The sequence below is a fragment of the Tamandua tetradactyla genome, chromosome 2 (assembly GCF_023851605.1).
Source record: "Tamandua tetradactyla isolate mTamTet1 chromosome 2, mTamTet1.pri, whole genome shotgun sequence".
Classification (NCBI taxonomy): Eukaryota; Metazoa; Chordata; class Mammalia; order Pilosa; family Myrmecophagidae; genus Tamandua; species Tamandua tetradactyla.
In genome coordinates, this window is record NC_135328.1 from 103,234,729 (window position 1) to 103,260,128 (window position 25,400).

Genomic DNA, 25,400 nt, shown 5'->3' on the forward strand with positions numbered 1-25,400 from the left:
GGAGCCAGAGAGGCGGAGTAGCTCGGCTGAGACAGCAGTAATGTCCAGAGACACTGGGCTTCCTGGCTCCCTTCCAGAATGGCCAGAGAAGGGAGAGCCCCAAATAAGGAGCCAAGAGTGAGCCTCTGGAATTTAATTTTCATAACCTATAGGATAAAATTATGCTCATTCATACAAATCACTGTGGAGTAATTTACATTTTCTATCATAAACTTAACTAATCATATGAAGAGATCTAACAGTCTGTACTTCTTGTCAGAGAAGATAATGAACACACTGGAAAGTTTACTCTAGACTTTCTCTGCTTGTGAAAGGAATTTTGTCTCATCCAAATGATATCACTTACATTCTCTAAACATATCTGAAGGCTGGAATAAGGAACAAATCATTAGAAAGAACTTTTGTTTTCAGGAAGTGTCGACTCAAAAATCGTTACATAAAACATGCCGCTGATTGCTGGCAATGCAGATTCTGCTGGGGGGAGAGAAGGGGCTTACCTCCGTCGACCCTGTGAATGCCACTTTGTCTATGTCCATGTGGGAAGAAATGGCTGCCCCTGCAGTAGGTCCATAACCAGGGACAATATTCACCACTCCAGGGGGAAACCCTGCCTGAAAGGTAAAAGCGAAAAAGTTACAATGGAACTGAGAATTAAATTCTATGAAAGAAGAAGAGGCGATGGGATTGAGACCGTCTCTTTGTGCTCATTACTTACTATGATCATTGCATTTCTTCGCCCACATAAGATAACCTCAAGGGTTTTAGTATTGAGAGACTATTCTCCACATGCTAAATCCATGTTTAACTTTTATGGCTCATTTTTCCAGCAATGGCTATCTCAAATTTCATTATAGTAATTCAAAAGGACAGTATGTGTCAAAGCATTTGGTAAATTGCTTACAAAGGAAATAGCAGGTTTAAATGTCCCCATTGGCAAAATTAAGAAGTGAAAGGGATCTCACTTTTTCAGTTCCTAGCTGACGATCATCTCAGGGGTTACCAGCTAGGTTGCAAATCCTCACTGATGTTTAATCAATCATCTGTTAGGTAGGTATGGTCATCCCATTCAAGATCAAACTTCATATTGATTTATCCTCAAGCTCTCAGTTGAAGAATTATCAGGTAGAAAACAGTGTGGCACTTGAGATGCACATATTACATTTTCAGATTTTTTTATTTGCATCAAAATACCTAAAATTTAGGAAATTTGAACTCATATCCAAAAAAAATATTCTTCATTTCAAGTTAAAACAGGCAAAAGGGACAACTGAAGTGAGATTTCTAGTGATTAAAGCTTGTTTCTGAATTTTGGTAAGCTATGAGGACAACAAACGACAAATTGTTTGCATGAACAATACTATTTAAACCATCTGGATAGCTCATGGAAACGTTGTATGTGCCCTTTTATCAGTTTTTGCACAGAGGAACACATGCTAGAAAAATAGAATATAAACACATCCCATCATGGATTGACGTGTTCAGAAATCATGTAGGCCAAGATCACAAACAAGCATCTTTGCACAGACGTCTGTAACCTCCGAATGGCCTAGTGACACAACCACAAACCAACCTGCATTTCAGCAGCTGAAAGACAGCTATTACTAATTTGAAAGTGAAATCGCGTTCACGAGAGATGGGCAAAATGAACCCAAAAGGTGATGCGGAGGTGGCCATCTGATGCCAGGACTTGACTCCGTCTCCCTTGAGTTTGGCCAGAGGCTCATGAAGGTGACTGCCAAAAATCCAGGCCGGCAGCAGGCTAAACGGGCCCTCCCCACTGGACAGGAGCCCTTTGCTGACAGTGTAGTTCCCTGTAGCGCCAAATGAGGTCTTTCCATTGTCAATTGGGATTCCTGAGTTCCTGTGTACGTTATAATTTAGGAAACATACCTCTTTTATTAAGGATGCCATGTGAAGAGCTGTGAGGGGAGTCTGCTCTGCCGGTTTGACAATCACAGTGTTTCCACAGCTAAGGGCAGGCCCTATCTTCCAAATGAACATGACCAACGGGAAATTCCACTAGAAAGCAATATAGAACAATAGAGTCTTTTTATTGCTGAAAGGCACATTCACTAACCTAACTTCTACATTATCCACACACTGTAGATGTTAAATAGTAATTGTTGTAGCCTTGTGTAATCAGCTGGCGTATTCTACTTTAGTTCATTGCTAAATGAATTTGCAAATGCTAAAAAGCTCTAAATAAACCAGGTATGGGAAGGGAGCAGGAGAGAGCTATGAACTTTAATCAACTGCAGTTATTGCAATTTCTTTTCCTATAAGGAAAAAAAAAAATCACCGCATGGTTGGAAAGTCAACCCTTCCTATTTAAAGAATTGTAAGTTATCTTTAAGTGTTTAAAAAGTGAGATTATTTCTCACTGCCACCTCCACCCCTGTGCCCATAGGTCATTTACTGCAATTATTTACCCAATAATATTATTTAGTGGCATTTGTTTCTAAGACAAAGATGTTGTGAAAGATAAAGAAATTTAGGGTCTGGGGTCGAGTGCTTGCATTCAATTCTTGGTTCTGGGACCAACTAGTCACATGAATTCTTACCCTCAGTGCATAGTTTTATCCTCTATCTATAAAGGCTGATAAAGTCCTCTCCACCTCAGAAGGTTGAACTAAGAAAGCAGGGCAAGTACTCACTGCAGGAGTCAGTGACTGGATCATCTAGTGTAGTAGATACTAGTTGTTTTAGTGTGATGGTTAGTTTCATCTGTCCACCTGGGTAGGTATGGTGTCCAGTTGTTTAGTCAAACACTAGCTTACATGTGGTTTGTAGCATCACCCAATTAGTTCAAGGTCTTAAGAGAGGAAACTGGGGCTTCCCAGAAAAGAAATTCCACATCAACACTACTGCGTGACTCTTGCCTGAGTTTTCTGCCCCTCTCTGACAGATTTAGGACACACCAGACTACAATCCCAACTTTTGCCTGAATTTCCAATCTGTTGGCCTGTCCTATAAATGTTAATCTCTCTCTCTCTCTATTATATACACATACACATATTTGTATATATATTTGTGTTTAGATATTTATATACACACATACATAGTACTAGTTCTGATTCTTTGGAGAACCCTGGCTGATGTAATTTATATTCAGGATTATGTAGTTTTAGATTTTATTTGGGATTGTTTGAATTTATAAGCAATTTTATTCAATAATATTTATACACACATATATATTTCAATCTCATTGCAGTAAAATATGTCACCTTTTCCACCTTTATGTTTGGCATTTGTAAATACACCAGCCAAAGTGAAGTCACTTAGATAATCTCCTGTTTTTGAATTCAAAAGAAAAAAATCTTTATGATTCTGTTTAGGGAACATTACCTTCTCTAAGGAACAGATCCCTTTATCTAATGGTAGAATATGTTCCATACAGTGCTCAGATGCCTTTGGCATAATTTCTTATCTTTTAATTTAAAAATTTATTTTAGGTTTTGTACAACCTGATTGTTACTGTTCTTCATGATAGGTAAATCCCAGTGAGGATATAAAAAGTGCCGGAGAGTAGCAGGGCAGATATCAGTCCACAAAACTGGTGTACTGCTGCAGATGACCACTTTACATACAGTTATAAAGCATGGGATTCACAAAGAGTCTGTAAGACAGTATTTTGTAAAACGGTTTACCAATGTAAACCATTGGTGAATGGTTTCTCACTCCAGAGATATGTCAGAATACAGATAGAATTTCTGAGCCATAATTTTAGAAGAATTCCCAGAAAAGAATTTCAGACACGGCAAGACCTTGGTTTGACATGTCTTAGAGTAGCTCTGCTTTTAGCAATTACCTAAGCAACCATTTGTGTTGGACAAAGCTTCATCACTAAATAAAATAGATTAAGAACTCAATTTTATTTACTTACTGTATACTGGTTGGTGGGGTCACATTTCATTATTTTTCGTTGGGAGTATCCCATTATTGCAGCACCATTTGTTGAATTTGTGCTGGTTTGTGTGTTTTTTTGCTTTTTGCTTGTTTGTTTTGTTTTTAGGATGTGCATGGACTGGGAATCAAACCCGGGTGTCCCACATGGCAGGCGAGAATTCTACCACTGAACTACCCTTGCACCCCCTCAATTTTATTTTTAAGATTGAAAAATGACATAGGACACCAACTTACAGGAATAATTTGGCCACATACACCAATAGGTTCATGTCTTGTGTAAGTAAAAAAGTTTCCATCTGGAAAACAAAACACATGCAGCAACACATTTAGAAGAATGTATTTGACATTCATGAAATGGTACTTTGGGGTTGATGTGTGAGGAAGGTGTAGTCAGTATTAAAAAGAAAAGAATCTACCTCCAACTACTTTCAAAATGAAAACTTAAGCCCTCAAATAGCAATCTGGAATGACAGGAACAATGAGACTGAATAAGGTCAAAACAAAGATGTTCAAAATTGAACAATATCTGAGAGGTAATTGATTCCATGTCTCATCACTTAGCAGAGCTGTTTTCTAAATCATCCTTGTTCCCCCAGTTTTATAGGAAAGTGGACTATTACTAAAAGAGCTGCATTCCTTGATACCACCATGGTCTCATTCTTGCCTTTTAACTTCCTGGGCATCACTTCTAACCAACTGGATGTTCCATATAGTTTGGAAATACAAGTCAGGATCAGCATGGAGGATGCTGTATTCCTATGGTTAATAAGTATATGGATTAAACTCCACCATGGTGTTTTCCAAGTTGATGCCTTTTCATATTTCTATCCCATCATGCACCTGTGCATCTAAATAACACACACACACACATTTGTGCACACACATTCTTAAATCAGGCTGCAAATCTATCCAGTCCCATCATATGGTGAAGCTCTTTGAAACAAATCCATATGAATTAGTTTGTTGAATTAGTCTGGCCTAACTATACTGAGTTAGACCAGGAACATATGGCCATAACTGACTCTTACTGGAACAGACTAAGAGGCTTAAATCATGACACTATAGAAAACATATTAATGTCACTACTGGAATAAAACCCAAATAAGTAATTTCAGAGCCCAGATTTGCAAAGTTTGGGTCTGGAGAGAGACAGTTGTCTTAAATCAATAATTATGGCCATAAGAATGTTTGTGCTTCAGTTTCTTCTAAAATATTCACAGTGCTATCTTCTGCATGGTTACACTGAACCATTTTTAAAGCAACTTGATGAATCTTAACAGAATTCCCCAGTTCACAACTGCGTTTTCTCAAAGTCCAAGAGAAAATCAACTTCTTTGGTTGACATTCTTAAAAGGAAGAATGATTCAGTTCTGCAGAAGTTCCCTCCACCATCCCCAGCCTTGATGGTCTCCTAAAGCAACTTACCAATTGGTATGGTCCTGCCCTGAATCTTGTCAGCCCAGCCTGCACAGTAGCGTAATGTTTTTATGCAGCCTCCTAAATCCATCAGATATGCATTGGAAAATAGTTTTCCAGCATTCATTGACTCCAGTGTCTGAAAAAGAGGTGAAATGCCAAATCTAAGCATCCATAGAATTTCTAAGTTAAAAAAATCATAGCCAATATTTTGAATAAGCATGCACTATAGAATTTTGGAAATAGAAGTCCTATGTCATCTTCTCTAACCTCCTCTTTTATTAATGTTGAAGTTTTATCATGCTTTCCTTTTCTACTGTCAATTAATTTCCAATTCCTAACAGCCATAATTACACCCATCATTTCTACTATTATATTAAAATTCTCTTCCCATCATTTACATATTCCTGCACATCTTTCCCCCAAGATGAACTCTGGTGATCTGCAAAACAGTTGTAATTCTGCAGTCTTCTAATTGTATTGCTGCAGATGAGATTCTTTTTCATGTGTAAGCTTCATTTTTGACCCCCGTTATGAATGCTTTTAATACCTTTTCTTTATACTTTGAGAAGACTTTATATTGTAATTTAGGCATTTTGCTAGGATATTTCTAAGTATGGGTCTATTTCATCAATCCTGGCTTGGTTTTTCTATATCTACTCAATCTGCAAACTCATCTTGTGCTCAGGAGAAATTACCTTCTCCATTTGTTTCTCTTTTTTCTTTCTGCATCTCTTGTTAGTTACATGTTAGATCTTCTGAATCTTTCTCCAAATCTTTTCTTTTATTAATTTATCTTTTTATGTTTTGACTTTACATTATGAGGCTTTTCCCAAGCAGTATAGATCTCTGATTCTTTTTTTTTCATTTAATTTCAGATTTATTAAGATTTCATTTACATGTGGGAAAATTTACCCCTTTTAGGTGTACAGCTTTATGAGTTGGGACAAACATATTCAGTTGTGTAACCACTACCACAATAGACAGAACATTTTTATTGCTCCATGAAGTCTACCTTCTCTTTTGAAAGAAGCAACTAAGAAAGAATAAAATGAGGTCATGGAGCAAAATCCAGGCAGAAGGGGTGGAAGGATCCTGGCTTCTAAATCCTACTGCTCCTTCCATCTCGTTATGAAGGCCTTCCAGCAAGCAAAGTTTCTAGAAATTGGTGATGATTTGGTATCTACACAAATGGTGAGAATGGCACCTGGTCTCTTTCATCACATTAGAATTCCAAGATTTTATTTATTGCATAATCCAAATGTGAGTGACAATTTTATGTCAGTGATTTTTAATGATGTTTCAATACTTATTTTTAATTTTTGCATTCCATCTAGATCTAACCAATCAAGTCACATAAAAGACATTCGCCTTTTTTCATCCATACATGTTAAAGTCCAGACTAAGAACCATGTGTTTAGAAAGTAATTAAAATGAATTGAAATGTCTCAAACTTGATGAGTCCACGATTATTCAGATTGTTACATGTTCAGAATTTTCTTTTTCAATCCTTTTTTCCAGAATTAGATATTTTTGTCATTGTGAAACTTCTGGTTTTGCCACTATTGTCATAATTACCAAGTGAATGGTCTGGCTGTAAAATTCAACATCTACTCTAGTTTCCCAACCAGATTAGAATAATCTGTCTTTTCTTTTCCTAAGAAGCACTTTAAAAAGCTCTTTGGGACTTAATGTTCTGCTGGGTTGGTTACCAGGCAGGAATGTGCAGCTGATTGAACATTGAAACTGTTCCCATCTGTTATAACATCTTTGGTCTGCATTATATGGTGTGCCATCTCAAAATGTAATCAAACATGATTTTTCTATGTCTGCTCTTTTTTCCCCTTAGAATCTTATGCTGACAGAGGCAGTCAGCACTCTTTAATCCACAGATCAGAAAAATGAGAAACCAAGTTTTAAAACACTGCTTTCTCCCTAGAGGACACTTCGATTAATGTGGTTTTTATTGCCCATAGCTTCTGGTTCTATATTATTGCATATATGAATTACTCTGAAGCTTCCATTGAGTAATAAATGCTACTTTGATTAACTATAATTACTGGCTTTAATTTTTAAAGTGTAGGCCTCCTTGTAACTGACAGGTTAAAATTCTAAAGCTAACAAAAAAAATTTACTCTGAAACCTGATCATGGTTTTGGTTTGTGTTAAATTGGCTTCACTTTAATGCCCAATTGAGAAAAAGAAAACAAGGAAACAGATGCCCCTATATTAAGTGCTTATTCATGTAACATCAAAAATGTCTTTTTTAAGAAAGCAGCACATATAAAAACAACCTCTACAAACATGAGACTGATTGGATTATTTTCTTTATTTGCCCTTTCACACCTGTCAAAAGGACATAATTTAATCAAGGCCATTGTGAACAGGCATTTTCAGGAAATGCCTAGTATTTAGTAGCTAAGTAGCTAGGTGGGCTAGACTATGGAGATAAAAGATTTATTTTAGAAAAATATTCTGGGCACCTTTAACAAACTTCATGAGATTTTTCACTAAAAGAGTTCAGCGGTCAAGCAAGTTTGAGAAATCCAGTAAAACATTCCAGAAGAGTCACACTGCACATGACCTTATTAAAGTCTCTGAGAAGTTCTAGAGTAAAGGAAAGGAGTTGTTTAATTTGGTCTAACTCGGTATATGCCAAAGTTTGGACTGTAGAATCTGTAATGGGAACACAGAGTAACATTATCCAGAACTTAGAAGGCAGATAACTATTTGAGAATAAGTTTACCGGTAATGTTTCGATACAAAAGTTGGAAGGTGAAAGAGGAATTCTCACACATTGCTGGTGGGAATGTAAAATGTTATAGCTGCAGTGGAAAAGTTTGGCAGTTCCTCAGAAAGTTAAATGCAGTATGACAACATGACCCAGCAATCCCACTTCTAGGTATATAACCAAAGGAATTGAACCCAGGAACTCAAACAGATCCTTGTGAGCCAACATTATAATGACATTATTCACAATGGCCAAAAGGTGGAAATAATCAAATCGTCAGTGCAATCAACAGATGAATAGATCATCAAAATGTGTAAATACACTGAACAGATCATCATTGACTCATAAAAGAAAGGAAGTGCTGATACATGCCATGGCACGAATGACCTTTGAAGACATTATGCTAAGTAAAACAAGCCAGACGCAAATGGATAGACGCTATATGAATCCGCTTACATTAAATATCGAGAAGGAGGAAATTCATTAGAGACAGAAAGTAGATTAGAGGTTCCCAAAGAGGGGAGAATGGGGAATCACTGTTTAATGGGCATAGGGTTTCTATTTTGTCTGACGGAAAAAGTTTTGATAATGCTTAGTGGTGGCATCAGCTTGACATTGTAAATGTGATCAATGGCATCAAATTGTACACTTAAAAATGGTTGAAATAGCAACTTTTACATTGAATATATGTTACTACAATAATTTTTTTTAACTGAAAGATGGAGTCTTTCACATTTTGTTAATAGAGAGCACATAGTGACCATTTAAATCAAAATGACTTGCCCATTCAAACAGTGAATGATTTCTAGAGCTCTTGATAATTGCCTAATTTGGTTAATACTCACTGCCAGCAACAGACGATCCCTTTCGATTAAATCAGCCAATTTGTATAGTAGTTGTCCCCTCTCCGAAGCATCCATAGTACGCCATGGAGAGCCGATCTGAAAAGCCTGTCTTGCGGCCTTCACTGCTTTGTCAACATCTTCCTGCAAGTGGTAAGGAATTCAATTCAGCAGGTTAAACATTATTAGCAAATCTAAAGGTAATGACCCAGTGAAATAGGCGGACGCTCCTCAAAAGTGGGTGCTACATCTTCATTAGCCCAAAGTCTAACACATTATACCCACTCAACCATAATATGTTGGGATTAAACCCACTGCCTTATCTTTAGAATGATGAGCTCCATGCATCTAGCACATACTTGGTTTCCAATAACAAATATACATAGTTTAGTTATTATTTTGAATAATTGCTGTCATTTGAGTTCTTGTTATATCTAGTAATGATCTAATATGCAAAGTTTACACATATTAATTTTACACATATTAACTCATTTAATGATCATTAATTTTGTGAGATAAATATTTTACCCATTCTTTAGATGAAGAAGCTGAAGCAAAGGGAGAGAAAATATTTGTCCAAGGTCAATAGCTAGAAGTGACAGAACTGATTTTTGAACCGAGCCTGTCTGCAGAACCCTGCTTTCTCCATTGCATTATACATCTCTGGTGGCTGGGTTACCAAAAATTCCAGGCAAAGCCCAAGATCTGAAATAGTGAATATGCTTTTTGGTTCCTAGTGATTCTAGAGCCTGTCCTCTCTCATGAAGAATCTATTGAAGGGTGAATAGAATTTTGTTGTGCTATTGAAGATTAAACATTATAAAAGTATATTCATTACTTTTGTGCAGAGGGAAAAAGATGTAGAGGTCATAGAACTGGTATAGAGAAGGGTCTATATGTGTCAATTCCTCATTCCCCAATTGGGTACAAAGAGAACCTTTTTTCCCCACTTGGTAAAGAAGTCAGTTTCTTATTACTAATAAGGCACTGCTTAAAACAACATTAGCTCAAATAAGAGTCAAATCATAAAGTGATTCCATACTCAATCTAGTCTCCCTACCTTCATGTATCCCTTTCCCTCTCTTGTGTCTTTCAAAATGAGGTTTACTCTTCAGGTTCTTCTTTTTTTTCTTTTGCACAGGCAGGCACCGGGAATAGAACCCGGGTCTCCAGCACGGCAGGTGAGAACTCTACCTACTGAGCCACTGTGGCCTGCCCTCTTCAGGTTCTTTTGACAGTCCCATCTCAATTATGAACTTGGTCTTGACTTCCCCCGTGCTCATGCAGATCCCTGTTCAGATCTCTTTTGAGCTTCTACAGAATTTACCTCCCACAAAATTCACCATCTCTTCCACTACTACTTCACATGTTTTAAACCTAAAAAGCATAGATCATTCCAGCATTCTTTTGTACATAGGGTTGGCCTAAGCACCTACTCAGTGTTCAAAAAATCATGGCTACTTGATTTCTTAAGACAGTAGGGTGCAACTTTTTTCAGGAGACATAACCTCCTGTGAGAATCTGGGGAAGGAAATTGATGTTTTAAGTTGCTTGTAATTAAGCTGAACCTCATCCAAGGATGACACCTCCTCTTTAGGGAGCTATGAGACTTGAGTTAATATCTCCTGACTCAGGCTGTAGTTAATTCAAAAGTCAAAAGACTTACAAGTCTGCAAATAAAAATATAAACAAATAAACTATTTTGACAATATCAATTTCTACACTAACATCTAGGGAAAGAAGGATATTTAGAAGTATAATGTGATCTGAATAAGTGATAATAGTTACAGAATACAAGCAAACACTGTTTATACCACATACTTGTGTATGTTATTGTCTAGCTTTTCAGAGAATGATTAGTGTCACTTGGCCTTTACTGAGAAATATATGTACACAATACATATTTTGGGCATTTGGTTAATCACTTTGATCTCTTAGATTTGGACATTAATTGATGCCATAGGTTCTTATCTTTTTCCACGTTAAATTCAGAGAATGTTGTTTTTAAAAAGCAAACCACAAAAATCTGAGATTGCCGGCATGATCTGTGGATGCTACAGTTTATAAAATAAATTCTGCTCTTTGTTTAAACATTATCTGTAGACGTGGCTTTCATTTAAATCTTTCTGTTCAGTGTCCCACCATCAACTTTAAGCCAAATATCCAAGGCATCCAGGTCTCCTAAAGAAATTCAGCTTCATTCCAGCAGGAAGACAATAAATGTAGATTATTTGTGATTAAGGTTCTCTTAGGCCTTCAGTACCAGATGGAGCAACTGGCTTCCAGACAAGTAATATTGCCAAATGGAAAAGGACACCCCAAGAGAATGCTGCTATAGATAAAGAGGTTCTCCCTGTGGTTATGTCCTTTGGATCACACCCCTCCTCTTCTCACATCTTCTATTTAATCTTGCAGTAGCAGATACAGAAGAGTAATTATAATCAGTACATAGTTTTGGGACAAGAGAAACCAGTTTTATTCTGGGTTCTTCTTATTAGTTATATAAACATTGATCCATTCATCCACCCATCCATCAAACTATCCATCCAAACATTTGCTAAGCACTGCAACCTGGAGTTCTCATATCAGGCCATCATGGCAGTGATACAATAGTGAAGTAAAGAGGCTGTCCTTTGGAAGTTTTCTATCTAATGGGAAAGGCCTACAATGAAATAATCGTGCCAATATATCATTGTAAGCTGTGAAACATATTCCAAAGTGAAAGCTATTGGTTGTAACATGACTTATCTAAGCTCCAGTTTCCTCATTTTTAAGAGAAGATAAGTTATCTCACAAGATTGTATTGAAAATTAAATAACACTTGAAGCATCTTTTAGATGTGATAGACACCATGTGAAGTGTTCATTAAATGGTACCAACTGGTATTGTAGTTGTAGCAGTCAACACAATCTTAAAATCACTCTCTATAGTTCCAGTAATTTAATCTTTCCTTTCAGTTTCCCTGCCTTGTACTATTTTTGCCTCTGATTATCTCATATTGTAGCTAGTCTTCCCAAGTCCATTCTCTCCACACCTCCCCCCAAATTGTCTGGTCTACTGTTACCAAGCTAATCTTCCTCAAATAATTTCATTTGATTGCTTTCTTTTACTTATAATCCCAAGGTCAAGCTTTTCTGTCTGGTTTTCAAGGTCCAAAATTTTTGTGCCTCATCTCATTTACCCAAACTTATTGTTCACATTTTTTCTACTCTTAGTTTGGCCCAACTCTTTCTCACCTCTGCTCCTGTAATCCCACATATTCTCTAGGACCCAGTGAAAATATCACAATTTATCTAATTCCCGATAACAATGAACGGTGAAGAGACCACTAAACTCTAGGCATGAAGCTAAGTCCTTTACTAGTCGAATCAACACCCGCAGTTATCACTCTAGTTACATATCATGGACCTTGTTTTACAGGTGAGTAGGCCATGACTCATGGACATTTAATGTCTGAGCCAGTTCATGCTGGAGCCAGATTTGATCCCACAGCTGATTCCAAAATCCAGCTCTGATAGCTGTTCAAGGCAGCTTCCTGTTAGTTATTTTCCTTGTGATGAATAGTTACTGCAATCTACATTGTAAACCATGCTATTTTTCACTATTCTGGGCTGACAATAGGCAATTAACAAAGATCTAATAATTTTGTTACCTATCCTATAAACTCATAATGTTGTATTGATTTTATATGAGGTTATGTTCAAGGTGATATAAATAATTCATTTATATTGATATTTATGTACTAAAATTATATTTTAATAGATAGCACTGTAAAACAAAGAGCATTTACATTAATCAAACCATTAGGCAGAGTTTTTTTTGTTTTTTTTTTTTAACTATTCCAGGGCTAGCTTTCCTTCGATTTTTTTTTTTCCTGAACTGGCATTTCCAGGAATATAAATTTCTGGATTAACAAGGGAACAATTTGGTACAGTAACACAGATTTGCCATAATCAGTTACACATTTGCTTTATAGTGTTTAAAGTGTTTATTTTTTTTGAAGTGAAGATGGAGATTATTTGAATGCTGATGAAACATCAAATGCCTCTTAAGCATGGTTAAGGAAACCGAACTTGTCAATCACTCCAAGATCGTGCGTTTCCATATTAAATTTATTCAAAGATGGGGCGGGCCGCGGTGGCTCAGCGGGCAAAGTGCTTGCCTGCTATGCCGGAGGACCTCGGTTCGATTCCCGGCCCCAGCCCATGTAACAAAAACGGAGAAACAGAATACAATAAAACAAGAAAATGTTTAAAAATGTTTCCCTTTCTTCCTTCCTTCCTTCCTTCTATCCTTCCTTCCTTCTCTCTGTCTTTCCTTTAAAAAAAAAAAAAAAACAAAATTTATTCAAAGATGGAGAAAGTGGTTATCAGACCAGTTTTACTTTTACACTTGTTAAAGCACTTACTTTAATGGACATTTACTTTTATTCCCACCAATCATGTGTTAGGTCTTGTTTTAGCATTGAAAGCAGGTTTCAGGATTAGTCAACACAACCTAAAAAGAGCCACTGAAGTGAAAAGAAAACAGTTCCCACCCACATCTGTGCTTTGCTTTGCAACTTCCATTTGTCTTTGCCCCTCCTCCTTTCTTTATACTACTTTTGAAAGGCAGTACATGGCCCATTGTTAGTTCCATTCTCCTCATAAATTAAATCCCTAAAACCTCTTGGCTCATTATCTAAAGAATCAGTTCCAGAATATTGGCTTACTGTGACTGTGATTTACGAGATTTGTACCTTTCACTAAGCAATGCTGTTAAAGGTTACTATACAGTTGTTGGCAAAATTGTGAGAAGGGCAATGATTATTTAAAAAGAAAAGTAATAGATCACTCCCAAAGGAATAAGACTACAAGTGTGCTGGATGTTAAACATAGTTACTTACCAAGAACATCTTATACCATGAGCAACTTAATTTGAGTGATCAGATATGAAGCCATCTCAATTAGCAGTATGACCTCACTGGAAGCATTGTTGCATGTTAATAAGTGTCCTTGATTTGCAGTTTTACAAACAATCCTGCTCTTCTGTGAGCAGAAATAATTGGCAATAAGCACAGAGAAAATCAATGACAAACATTTCTAAGTCTTCAGGTATGACCCTAATTTTTTTTTCCTCCCTACACTAGGAAGAACGTAAATCTCAAAAATGGGGCCAAGAAAAGTCTTTAAGACCACCTTACATGATTTCACCATGAACTCTGGGCATTGATGAATCTAATCCTGGAAGCCAATGGTAGAGTTAGAAGTTCGAGGCTCAAGAGCCAAAACATTAAGAATATTTTTTCTCTTTTGTTAATTGCAAACTGAAAATATATCTGCAATCTCCCTCTTGAGAGGCATTTATACCTAAGAGGAGAAAGGGTAGGCAGCTGTCAGGGGTTTACAGTGTCCTCAGTTGGCTTATTCTAATTGCTTTTCACACATTCCTCAGGCTTGCCAGAACCACTCAAGATACTAGCGGGACATTTGAGGTGATACCATATTGTATGGCTCTCTAGGAGTCTGATAAAAGGTATCACTCCTTGTGGAAAACAAAGAATAAAATTTCCTCTCATTTCTGGGATTATGATTTTTTTCCTGGCAAACTGTCAGGGATGACTGAAACTACTCTGTCCAAGCTTGGTCTTATGACTTTTCAGAGAGTGCAGTAATTGTCACAGCACAGTTTCTAGTCACTAACTCCTTGCCTATGAAATGCTAACGCTTAAGGGGAGATACAACTTATGGTATAATACTGGAGTTCAGTGGTTCTCAAAGGGTAGTCCCAGTCCCCAGCAATATCAACAACACCTGACAATTTGCTAGAAATAAACATCGTTTGGCACCACTCTAGAATTATTGAAAGAAACTGAGGGTGGGATCCAGTTATCTGTGTGAAGCTTTCCAGGTGATTCTGATGTATGGTCAATTTTCAGAATCACTGCCTTAACCAATCATCAGTTCAGTACAAGATTCCCTAGGCAAGGTACATAGGGTATATGGAAATTCAAAACTTGAAGGAGAAGAATATTTCATTTATTCATTACCTATAGTGTACCAGATACTGGGGATTCCAATGTGAAATGTGGTGTTGAGCTGTATAAGGAGCACATTGTCTCAGACAAATTAGCCAAAGGTTATGCAATATAGAGGGTCACAATACAGGTAAAAACAGTGTTCAATAATGGCACAGAAGACAGCAATTTTACCTGGAAAAGTCAGAGGAGGCCTTAAGGAAATGAAAGGACCCTGCAATGATGGAGGTTCCATTATGTGTTAGGCAGTGAGCTCTTTACATATTTTCTTATTTAACTCCCGAGGTTTTCTATTTCCTCATTTTACAAAAAAAAAAAAAAAAAAATGAACCAAAGCTCAAAGAGTGTGAGTAAAACCATGGAATCTCTGTGCTCTTCTGACAGATGATGATTTCAACTAGGTCCTGAGTCTGCACCTAAGACGTGACACAGAGGCAGCACACAGCAGACAATGTCTGCAGAATGTTTGAACCATGGTGAAGTTGGAATTCCTGGGTTTAAAAAGGTCAGAATGCAATGGAGGCTGGAAACAGGGGTTGAGTTGTATTTACAAAGGACTTTTATGTGGGGACTGTTTTTTTACCCAGAAGCCATGTGAAATCCTTGAATTTATGCACCAGTGAACCCCTTGCAATATACAAAAAGTGAAATCTTAAAGAACTATGTCTCAGTCTATCCTGTTTCTCCTTCTCAAGCTGTTGATTCTTGTGGCTAAACTCTACATTCCCACCCCTCCAGGCAAGAATTTTACTTCAATCTGATAATTCTACAGCCAGAATCGGGGGCCTTCCCTAAACCCAAAAGAATTGCTTGGAAGCAATTCCAAGGTATTGCTATCTTGGAATAGGTCTCCATGGCTCAGTGTATTAGATTAGTGATTTCATCACTGGGCCAAAGGCAATGAAAGGGTGGAGACAGGCCAGGAGCATGTAATTGCTACAATTAACCAAAACAGTATCACAAATGGTATTATCTTTGGGTTTTACTGACTTCATCTCCCGGTGATCTTTTCACAAAGGAAAAAATAAATTACCGCTCTCTATTTTTTGTTACAGAGATTTAAAGCTTGGTAATATTGGACAATGAAAGACTACAAAGATTATTTTAACCTAGACTCAGGTAAAAAATCTGAAGACTTTTATTCTCCTTACTCCATAGGCTCATCATCATTAAATGACTGCTGAGAAACTTTTGTATACCCACACTTCTCTAGAAACCCTATTCTAAGGACCTATATACTTGAACTTGCAAAGGGAGCTCAGAATGGAAAGTGACACCCCCCCCCCAAAAAAAAGACAAAACAAAACAGAAATGAAAGTAGGTTAGGAAACTCACCTTATCTCCTGCTGCTACATCACAGAGTTTCTCCTCAGTTGCAGGATTAATGACAGGAAACGTCTTGCCACTCACAGAATTATGCCATTCATTGTTTATGAAGATCTAAAAGGACAGAGAGGAATAAAAAAGAAAGACACACAGTACATTTTAGAACTTTTTTACAAACTAAACTAAAATGCCTAAGTGATGCAATGTTATAACTTCAATTCCCTCAGATGTTGCCCCACCTCCAGTTTTTTCAGCTGTTTAAGCTATTTCATACACAGACACACAAATAAAGCAATATTTCTAAATTTCTTTAAAATACGAAGTCATTTCAACACTAGAAAACTCTAGAGAATATTGAGTGGAGGAAAGAATCTAGAAAAGATGCTATACCTGAAATAACCGTAAATTTGAGGCAAGAGCAGAGGTTTTGGAAGACCTCTTTCTGAATCATTATCTCTATTTTCCACTCCAGATTCTGAACACGTTCATTTTGTGCTAAGTGATTTGATATCAGAAGGGACTGTTTTATGCCTGTTTATTTTCCAGTTTTAATAAACACGTTCATTTTGTGCTAAGTGATTTGATATCAGAAGGGACTGTTTTATGGCTGTTTATTTTCCAGTTTTAAAGGTATCTTTGGAGAGGAATTTTAAAAGATTTTTGCTTGGAAGCAATTGCCTAGGGACATCTTTTCATTGACTTTTTAAAGGCATAAGAGTTTCATTCTCCCTTTCAATCGATCAGTTAATAATTTACATGTCCTCAGATGAAATCAGGTTCTAGATTTCTCAGCCTCAGCGATAGTTTTGAGATAGAGACTTTCATAAGAGTCCATGAAATATCTAACTTTATTCTGTGTACACACAAAATAGAAATATTAAAAAGCACTAGTCTGTCATATTAAAAATACGAGTTTCAACGTTTGCAATCCTGAATCTGTGTTTCATTCAGGAGACTTAATGGAACTTTGATATCTCATTCATCTTTCACTAGAGTTCAGATATTTGACAAAATTTCTTCTGTCTTCTCCTATCCTATTATTTCTTGTTTATTCTTTTCGTTGTCATTATTTAAATATGAAAATAACCAGAAGTATAGTGTTGAACATCATGTATTAGAACTTTCTGTTAGATTTATTATTAAAACATGAAGTAGTTCATTTAATTTTGACTCATAGGTAGTTAAATACATGTAGTTCTAAAAGAATGGTGATACTTTCACTGGATTTATAAATATAAATCTGAATTTAGAGTCCCAACCCTTCCCCTTACTTGATATATAAAGATAAGTTATTAATAGAGCAACCCTGATTGAGAATGCATTGAAGCATCTCCCTTAGTATATCAGTTGCTATACTAAATAATTATCATGTAGTTATCACCAATCCCCTGAGCGTCATCTATCAAGATTTTACATGATTAGTTTAGTTACCTATATTGTGAAATAAAAGCAGACTTTTCAATTAACCTATATGAATTCTCACTAACAGATAAAACTTAGATATTTTATCTTGTAGTGGCCACAGTACAATCTAATATTCCATAAAGAAAATAAAAGGCATATTACCATAGATTCTTAAATGCTTGAATACAATTCATTCTGTATTCTGTGATTTACAAGATTATGTAAGCAGAGAGTCTGTTCTTTGTATTTGTGCACGTCCCTGACCCTCCTGTGCTTCTCTTAGTGATAGCTGGAAGTTGACCAAAAAAAAAAAAAGATTTGGCATAAATAAACAAAGGGCGGATGGGTACAAAGCAGTCCAGATGAAAAGATGAAATGTATAAAGATAGATACATGGAGGTATGAGGAAGACAGAGGTAACAGGAAAACTCTTGTTCCTCTGATAAGTTAATGGAATAATGGAATATAGAGGAAGACTATACAATTCATCATTCTATCCCTAGAGAAAAAAAGTCAGTGTTGTAGCTAAAACTGAAAAGATAAATTCAGACTCCAATAGTGACTTGCCTAAAATCAATACTCTAGCTCTCAGAAAAGCATTTTACAGAGTCCCCGTAGTTACTCTAAAAGATTATTTTCTTTTATGCGTCTTTAGCCCTTCCCTTCAGTTTTCTTCCCAGCGGATGTTTGGGAAACACTTAAATGTGCTCAAAATTGGGTTCATTGTCATCTCTAGCCTCATTCTATTCCCACCTCTAAACTAAAGTTCTAGAACTCCCTTAGGCACCTTTTCTTCTCTCTGTCTCTCCCTCTCTCTCTCACACATACACATTCCTTCTCCAGTTATGGTATATTAACCCGAGTCACCCTTTTCTTTGTTCTATACAGTTATAATAACCTGCTCCCTGGCCCCCACCTCTGTCTCATAAAAAAAAAAATTAATCATAATCCTCTTCCTTAGCTAATCCACTTTAGATTTTGCCAACAACCCCTCCCCCTGCGCCCCACCCCCCCAAGCCCCTCCCCCCAGCACATTTAGAGGGTTCGCCACCACCCAACTCCTTACCAAGGCACTTGAGGTGGGCTGTGATCTGGCCCCCAGCACGCTTCTCAGACCTTTCTTAGTTTGCCTTTTGCATCAGCCTCTTTGTACTGTCTCAAGCACCATACATACCTTTGCTTCACATCTTTTCTCGTGCTATACCTCAGACTGGTGTTTCACTATTTTCTTCTATTCAAAATTCATATTATGACTTAAAATGTCATCTCTTCCAAGAGGCTTTGAATATTTGCCCCAATTGAATTTCCCCTCTTTTTCTTCTCTTCCAACATAACATTTTAATATCCTGTTATTAAATTAGTTATTGTACTCCACTATGTGCAAATGTTAGATTTCTACACAAGTCCATCAAATTCGAAACAGAAACTGAAGACTTCATGGCATTTATGCTAGATTGTTGAACCTGACAGAGCTTGCCTCAGATTCACTCACATTCTCTAATTCTCTGCCTTCTCCCTGCCCTAAAGATTGTATTACCAGCTCAGACTTTATATGTCTAAGCTAAGAAAATGCAAGTTTCAGCCTGTCAGAAATAAACTCAGAATTCCACTCTTTCACATATCATTTCATCAAAAATCTAATAAAAACAAGACCTAGAATTTGTTATATTCTATTAGGCATGTGGTGCAACTTTCCAGTTCCCGCCTGAATCCTCTTACCCTTAGGACTGGGATAATTTGCAGTTTCAAGTTCTCAGTAATTGGCTCCAATATATTCTAGCTTATTTTGCTTTCTGCATATGATCTTTTCTGGTGAAAGAAACATTACAGCATGTATGTAATATCAAGATTCATTATTAGAGTCTTGTATCTAAGCAATACCTAAAATTTCCCCCCTCAGATTAAAGTCAGTCACTTTTTTTGGTAAACGAGCAATAACCTAAAGTAATAGCACAAGCTTATCTGGCAGTCCTAAGGTAACTAAAAAGATCAGTTGTAGGTGATCCCAAAGTACCAGAAACTGCTCTACATTATTCAGTTTTAACCTTTAATTCAGAAGGATACTGTGTACCCAATTTTTGTTTGAACTTGTGCTCATATTTACATAATCCCAAACAGTCTCTCTTGTGTTATCAGAAAAAAATATATGTCAATTGGTGAGCAGAGGTCCCCTGGGAAGAGGCAAGAGGCGTTGGCCACGGCCCCTGCTCTCAGTGACCTTACAGTCTAAGGGCACAATGTATTTAGAGCAAGACTAGCCAGAAAGAACGGAAGGAACAGAGAATAAAATGTCAATGCAGAGCTTTAGTCAATAAATTGCATGGGCCTCACCGAAGAGGGGAATGAGGGCTGGAAGAAGGCATCCTTTCAGGATAAGAAAACAATGAGCAAAGGGGGGGAACAGTCTTAGGATGTTTGAACACAGTAAAGCGACTGTGCCAGAACACACAGTACTGGCAAAGACGGTTTCTGGATAAGGTTGGACAATGGAAATGAAGTCAGTTTATGGTGAGTCATGAAAAGTTTGGACTTTATTCTGGAGATAATAAGGGAGTGACAGGATCAAATGGGTATTTGAGGCATACTAGCTTTAAAGTACCCAAAATTGATTTGAAAGAGAGCAACCAGAGTGCAGGGGATCAGTAGGAGACAATTTCAATGAGCCAGGCATGAAGTGACCATGTGTGACAGTGATGGTGAGGCAACGTAGCAGCACAGTCTGCAAACTATGACTCACGTATGTCTCCCTCAAACAGAGAGCTTAGAGCATAAAATCAGAGCTCAGCATAGGCACAGAAGTGATCGAAGTTGTCATGAACACTAGGCATTATCCCATTCCTTTCTTCCCTTTAGCTATGGAGAAACTACCTCCATAGTCTATTAGTAGGAACTACCTTAATTGTCTTTTTTTTCAGTTTTGATTTTATTAGCTTTACGTTTGGCATTTGCCTTCCAGCTAACCACATGACCAAATGTTTTTGGATAATCATCCTTCCTGTGATCATATAAAAAGGTTATATGGAGAAGTATAGGCTAATGACTGTTTATTATAATACTTATTAAGCCTATTTTAGGCCGGTAGAAATGATCTGCAATGATGACAATCCTCATTTTCCATTTGCTGTTTGTACTTGGCAAGTTTGGGGGAAATGGATCATGCTAGACAATCAAAACTTATTCTGCACTATTTAGCCATTAGTTAAACCAACTATACTCGAATCACCAATTTTAGACTCAGGATACTTTCGGATATTAGGTATGTAAAGTGGACATCAACTTAGCATTTCTAATACAGAAATTATAGAAGCCTGTGCATACTCTTGGACTTTAATTGCTTCTTATATGGGAAAACAGTTAATGGAAATATTGAGGGATCTTTAAAAGCTTTTTTATCCTTTGAATTTTGGATTATGCCAGGTTTTAAGAGATGAATCATATTATATTTGAGAAACAAGTAGCCATTTCCTTGGCTGTGGTCACAATATCGAAAGAAAAATGACCTTTTTCTAGAGTAAAAGATAACATATCTTAATTTATGGTATAAAGCTACCATTCTAAATAAATGAGCACTTTCCTTAAAATATTTCTGGCATGGATTAAGCTTCATTTGACAAATGGGCAAAATAGTGACTTACCAGCCTTATCTCCAGGAGGAGCTTTGGTTACCTGTTAGCTAAAGGGAAACCCTCCCTGTCTCTCTCCAATAGATACTCAGGATGTGCCAAATTCACTTTATAACTATGGGGCCATAACAAGGCCAGTTGCTCTAGATCCCGTATGGAAAGTTTATGCTTATGGTGGCAGAAAGATTTAATAGATCCCATTTTCAATGCACAAAGGATTTCTCTTGACGATATGCCAAGGGAGAAGGAGTTGTGCTGAGGTTCCCCATTTGGTGTTAACGGTGTGGATTTCCAAACTGGAGGGCCCAGATGGCTGGCTCGGAGTGATGGATGTTGCAGATGTGTAAAACTTTCTCAGTCTTAGGAACCTGATAAAGCACCAAAGACTACTAGGGTGGGAAGAGGGAGAAAGTGAAAGAGATGGGGGATTAATAATAAGAGAAAGACTGAACAAAAAGCAGGTGGTGTGTTAAACGTTTAAAGGAAGCGAGGCTAGGTCTCCAGCACAGCTTTGGACAATCTCTGGCAACTACTTTCAACAAAAACCCTTAGGCAGCAAAGCAAAACTTGAGATTCAAAGCAGAAAAATATAAAAGGAAATTAGGGAGGAAATAACAGATGAGAGGAAAAAATATTTAATTGCATGCAGAGGAATGAAAACAAAATGAGATCGAGTGACCAAAACAAAAATGGGAGAAATAAAATTTTCCTTTCATTTGTTTTAAATTATAGTTTCACTTCAGTAATCTGAACTTTTGGGGGGGTGTCTTGTTTTCTTTCCGTTGTTGTTTGAGAAACTCCTTCAGCCTCTTCAATGCAGTCAAAGAAAAATGCCAAATTTCTGTTCTGAGTCACATCTCCAGTGTGTTCCCCAGATAACAAAAACACTTGTCAACAGCTTCCATCCATCAAACATACGTTGTAACTGTCCATGAACTAAGATGGAGAAGCACACAAAAGTTCTGACATATTTAATATTCATCAATATGAAGATCCAGTAGTACCATTTCAGACATGTAAGTTCCTTTCCTGCTAAAGACAATGCTGCATAATTCAGTTGTTTGTTACTGTATTCCTTAGACTTCTAAAACTGTATTGAGAGGGCAGGGGAAATAGTCAAAAATTATTGCGGTCTTGAGGTGGGGGAGGTGTCTGTTCCCAGAAATGGTTTTGAGAGTTGCAATCTTTGTACAGATTCCCATCAATAAAATTTCCATAAACAATTCCAACATTATAATAAAGGCACAAAATAGAGGTATTTTAACAGCAGAAAAGGAAACATTAGTAACACTTTGTATTCCTAGCAAGCAATGCCTGTAAATTAGTGGGAGCTTTTGATATGCACTTGTATACATAACACACCAGTGTTATAAAATCCAGGTTTATGCAAACATTTACTTCTCTGATTTGTTTTTTAATAGGGGATTTTACTTTTAATATTTAATTATGGTGCAGTCATTGTGCAAGTTCTTTTGAACATGGCTCTGTCTGTTTTGCCACTTAAATCTGGTTAATGTATAATGTGTCCCCTAGCCACAATTAAATAGCATTGAGAAAACCAACACTGCCACCACCCCAAGCTAGATAATTGCTCTTTTGAGACAAGCATATCTCTATTTTAGCAACATCTGCATTCCCATGAGGTTTCTTTTATATTAATCTGTATTATATTATTCCACAGATTAACTGTGCCATCAGGCATTACCTTAACTTTGGGTTACTCATCAAATGAGATATTTCTTGTACTCTTTTTTTTCTAACATGGTCAGGCACTGGGAATTGAACCCGGGTCTCTGCAATGGCAGGCAAGAACTCTGCCACTCCAGCCACCTTGGCCCACCATTCTTGTACTCTTTAAGAGTTTTCCTCACCCAGCTTCCCCATTCTGGCAAGAAGTTAGGGACAAATTTATTAGGTAAAGTCCATATTAAAGAAATTGTGCAAATACTTGTAGGACTGAGAGACTGTGTAAAATGGGGCTAATATAATACATTCCCATTTACTGAGGATTTTTATTGATTATGTTTTCTCAAAGTTGAGCAGGTGCCTGCCAAGTAAACAACTTGCCAAGAATTTGCTATCTTTAAATGTTGAATTAATAGAGAAGGATTATCTATCCCAAGAACAAAAATCAATGGTTGGTTCCATCTCTGGTTTGTGGCCATGATTTGGTTACTGCTGGCCTTTCACACTTTCTGAAGGGGACAATAAAAGATTCTGATCTGGCAGGCTGTGGCTGAGTTTCTGGAAGAAATGGGAAGCTAGTTCCCTAAGTAGCTGGATGATGGCCAGCATAGGAAAAGTTTTAAGGCTGACCCTCACCCAAAACTTTTAGAGGGTGGTTTTGAGCATCATCAGTAAAACCTGTTAGAAATGCAGAATCTTAACCTTATAGAAGGTTTACAGAATCAGAATTTGTATGTCAAGTGATTCACATGCACATTCAAATTTAGGAAGTACTACTCTAGAGCACTTTCTCTCTGTTGGCCCTTCCTGTCTGGGGATCTAGTGCCCAACTCATCTCTCCTTCTCACTCATCTTCCAAATTTCCATTCACCCTATCAAGCTGAGGAAAGAATCATGCAAAAAAAAAAAAAAAGTAATAGGTGCGAAATCACTTGTTTGAGACAATCCAGTGACAATCCAAGTAATATTTAGGTTAAAAATAGGATATCAGGTGAGAGAGTATCACATCTAAAATGAGAACATGTAGAATCCAGTTCTGCCTTTGCCTTCTAAGAGCTATTTGACCTTGAGCAAGTTTACCTAAGCTTTCCGAGCTTGGCTTCCTCTGCTTTAAAATGAGAAACTAGTAACAACTTCCCTAGCTCTCTCCCAGCAAGTAGATTCTCCTGAGCCCCAAATTAAATATATGAGGGCAGTTTTGAAGTATAACAAGTGATACAGCTGTCAGTTCCATTTACAATTGAGAGCTGAATAATTTTAGAATTCTAACTGGCCTGTTGGGAAGGACAGGGTAAAAGAGAAGAAGTGACCATATAGCTAACTGACGCCAGGTACTTTTCACAAGTTACCTCATTTAATCCTCAGGGGTACTCTCCAAGATAGTCATTGCTCTTCCCAATTTACAAATAGAGGAGCTGAAACTCAGGGAGATCAGAAACTTGGCCAAGGTTATACCATCAAGGACCCAGAAGAGCTTGAAACTGAAGCCACGTTTGTCTTGTTAAACTACTGTACAATGCAGGCATCCAGCTATTTGTTTAACTGCTTCGGGCCGAACGCAAGCACAAGTTGTTCAGTCAAAAGTGAGTTGAGAAGTCGTCCCCCATATAAGCAGTGCAACAATCAGCTTTGCCTTGAATATAATTCCTGTCCTGTCTCAAAGCATCCCTCAGTGGTCTCCTCTCACTAAACTGGACCCCCGTGTCTATCTCCAATTTTGTCTCAAAATTCTCCTCCTGATTTTACTGCAGCCACATTAGCCTTGAACATACCAAGCAATTGTCCCCAGGGTATCTGCATGTGCTGGAACTTTTTGCCTCTGGATTTTTGTTCTTTCCCTAATCTATAAAGTCACTTTATGCTCTGCATCCTTCCTCAGAGATGTCCCCCTTATCAAAAGCAAGACCTTCCTCTCATTTGATCAGCTCTTGGTTTTCTTCTGTTTAGCACTTAACATAATTTGTAATCAAAGTTTTCAATTACTTGCTTATGGTCAGCTTCCTGTCTCCTGCTGCTACCAAGAATGTCAGCTTCATGAGATAAAAAACATATTTGCCTTCTTATATCATAAGACCTAGCACAGATTAGCCATTCATTGACTCGTTAAATAATAAAGGGATGGAAAAATGGAGAAAGGAACAGGTTGAGGATTTAGTCCAAGATGAATGAAGAGGGTGGAGTATTGGAAATGCATGTGGCCTGAATTTGTTTATTGGAAGAATTTAAATAGATAATGGTGAAAAATACATTTAGATTTGTACCCCACACACGGTGCTCAGTGAATTACAACTTTTCTTTATCACGAGCATATTTTTTTTAACCCAGATGGAATCAACAATCCTGCTGGAAACCTAGGAAAGTAATCTCCTACTCTAGCCAAAACTTATTGTATAGCAGTTGAAGACATGCAGTTCACAGAGGAATTATATGCATATTTCAAAGGCTTCTGC

General features: G+C 37.2%; 1 protein-coding gene across 1 annotated transcript in view; it reads right to left on the minus strand.

The window, feature by feature from the left end:
* ALDH1A1 (aldehyde dehydrogenase 1 family member A1) overlaps positions 1-25,400 on the minus strand; it is a 65,704-nt gene that overhangs the window by 34,825 nt on the left and 5,479 nt on the right. Inside the window, exons 3-8 of the mRNA XM_077148435.1 lie at positions 16,247-16,351; positions 8,899-9,039; positions 5,332-5,461; positions 4,141-4,202; positions 1,891-2,019; positions 498-611 (exon numbers count right to left, since the gene is read on the minus strand). Of these exons, the coding sequence (XP_077004550.1) occupies positions 498-611; positions 1,891-2,019; positions 4,141-4,202; positions 5,332-5,461; positions 8,899-9,039; positions 16,247-16,351 (681 nt within the window). The remainder of the gene's footprint in view (positions 1-497; positions 612-1,890; positions 2,020-4,140; positions 4,203-5,331; positions 5,462-8,898; positions 9,040-16,246; positions 16,352-25,400) is intronic.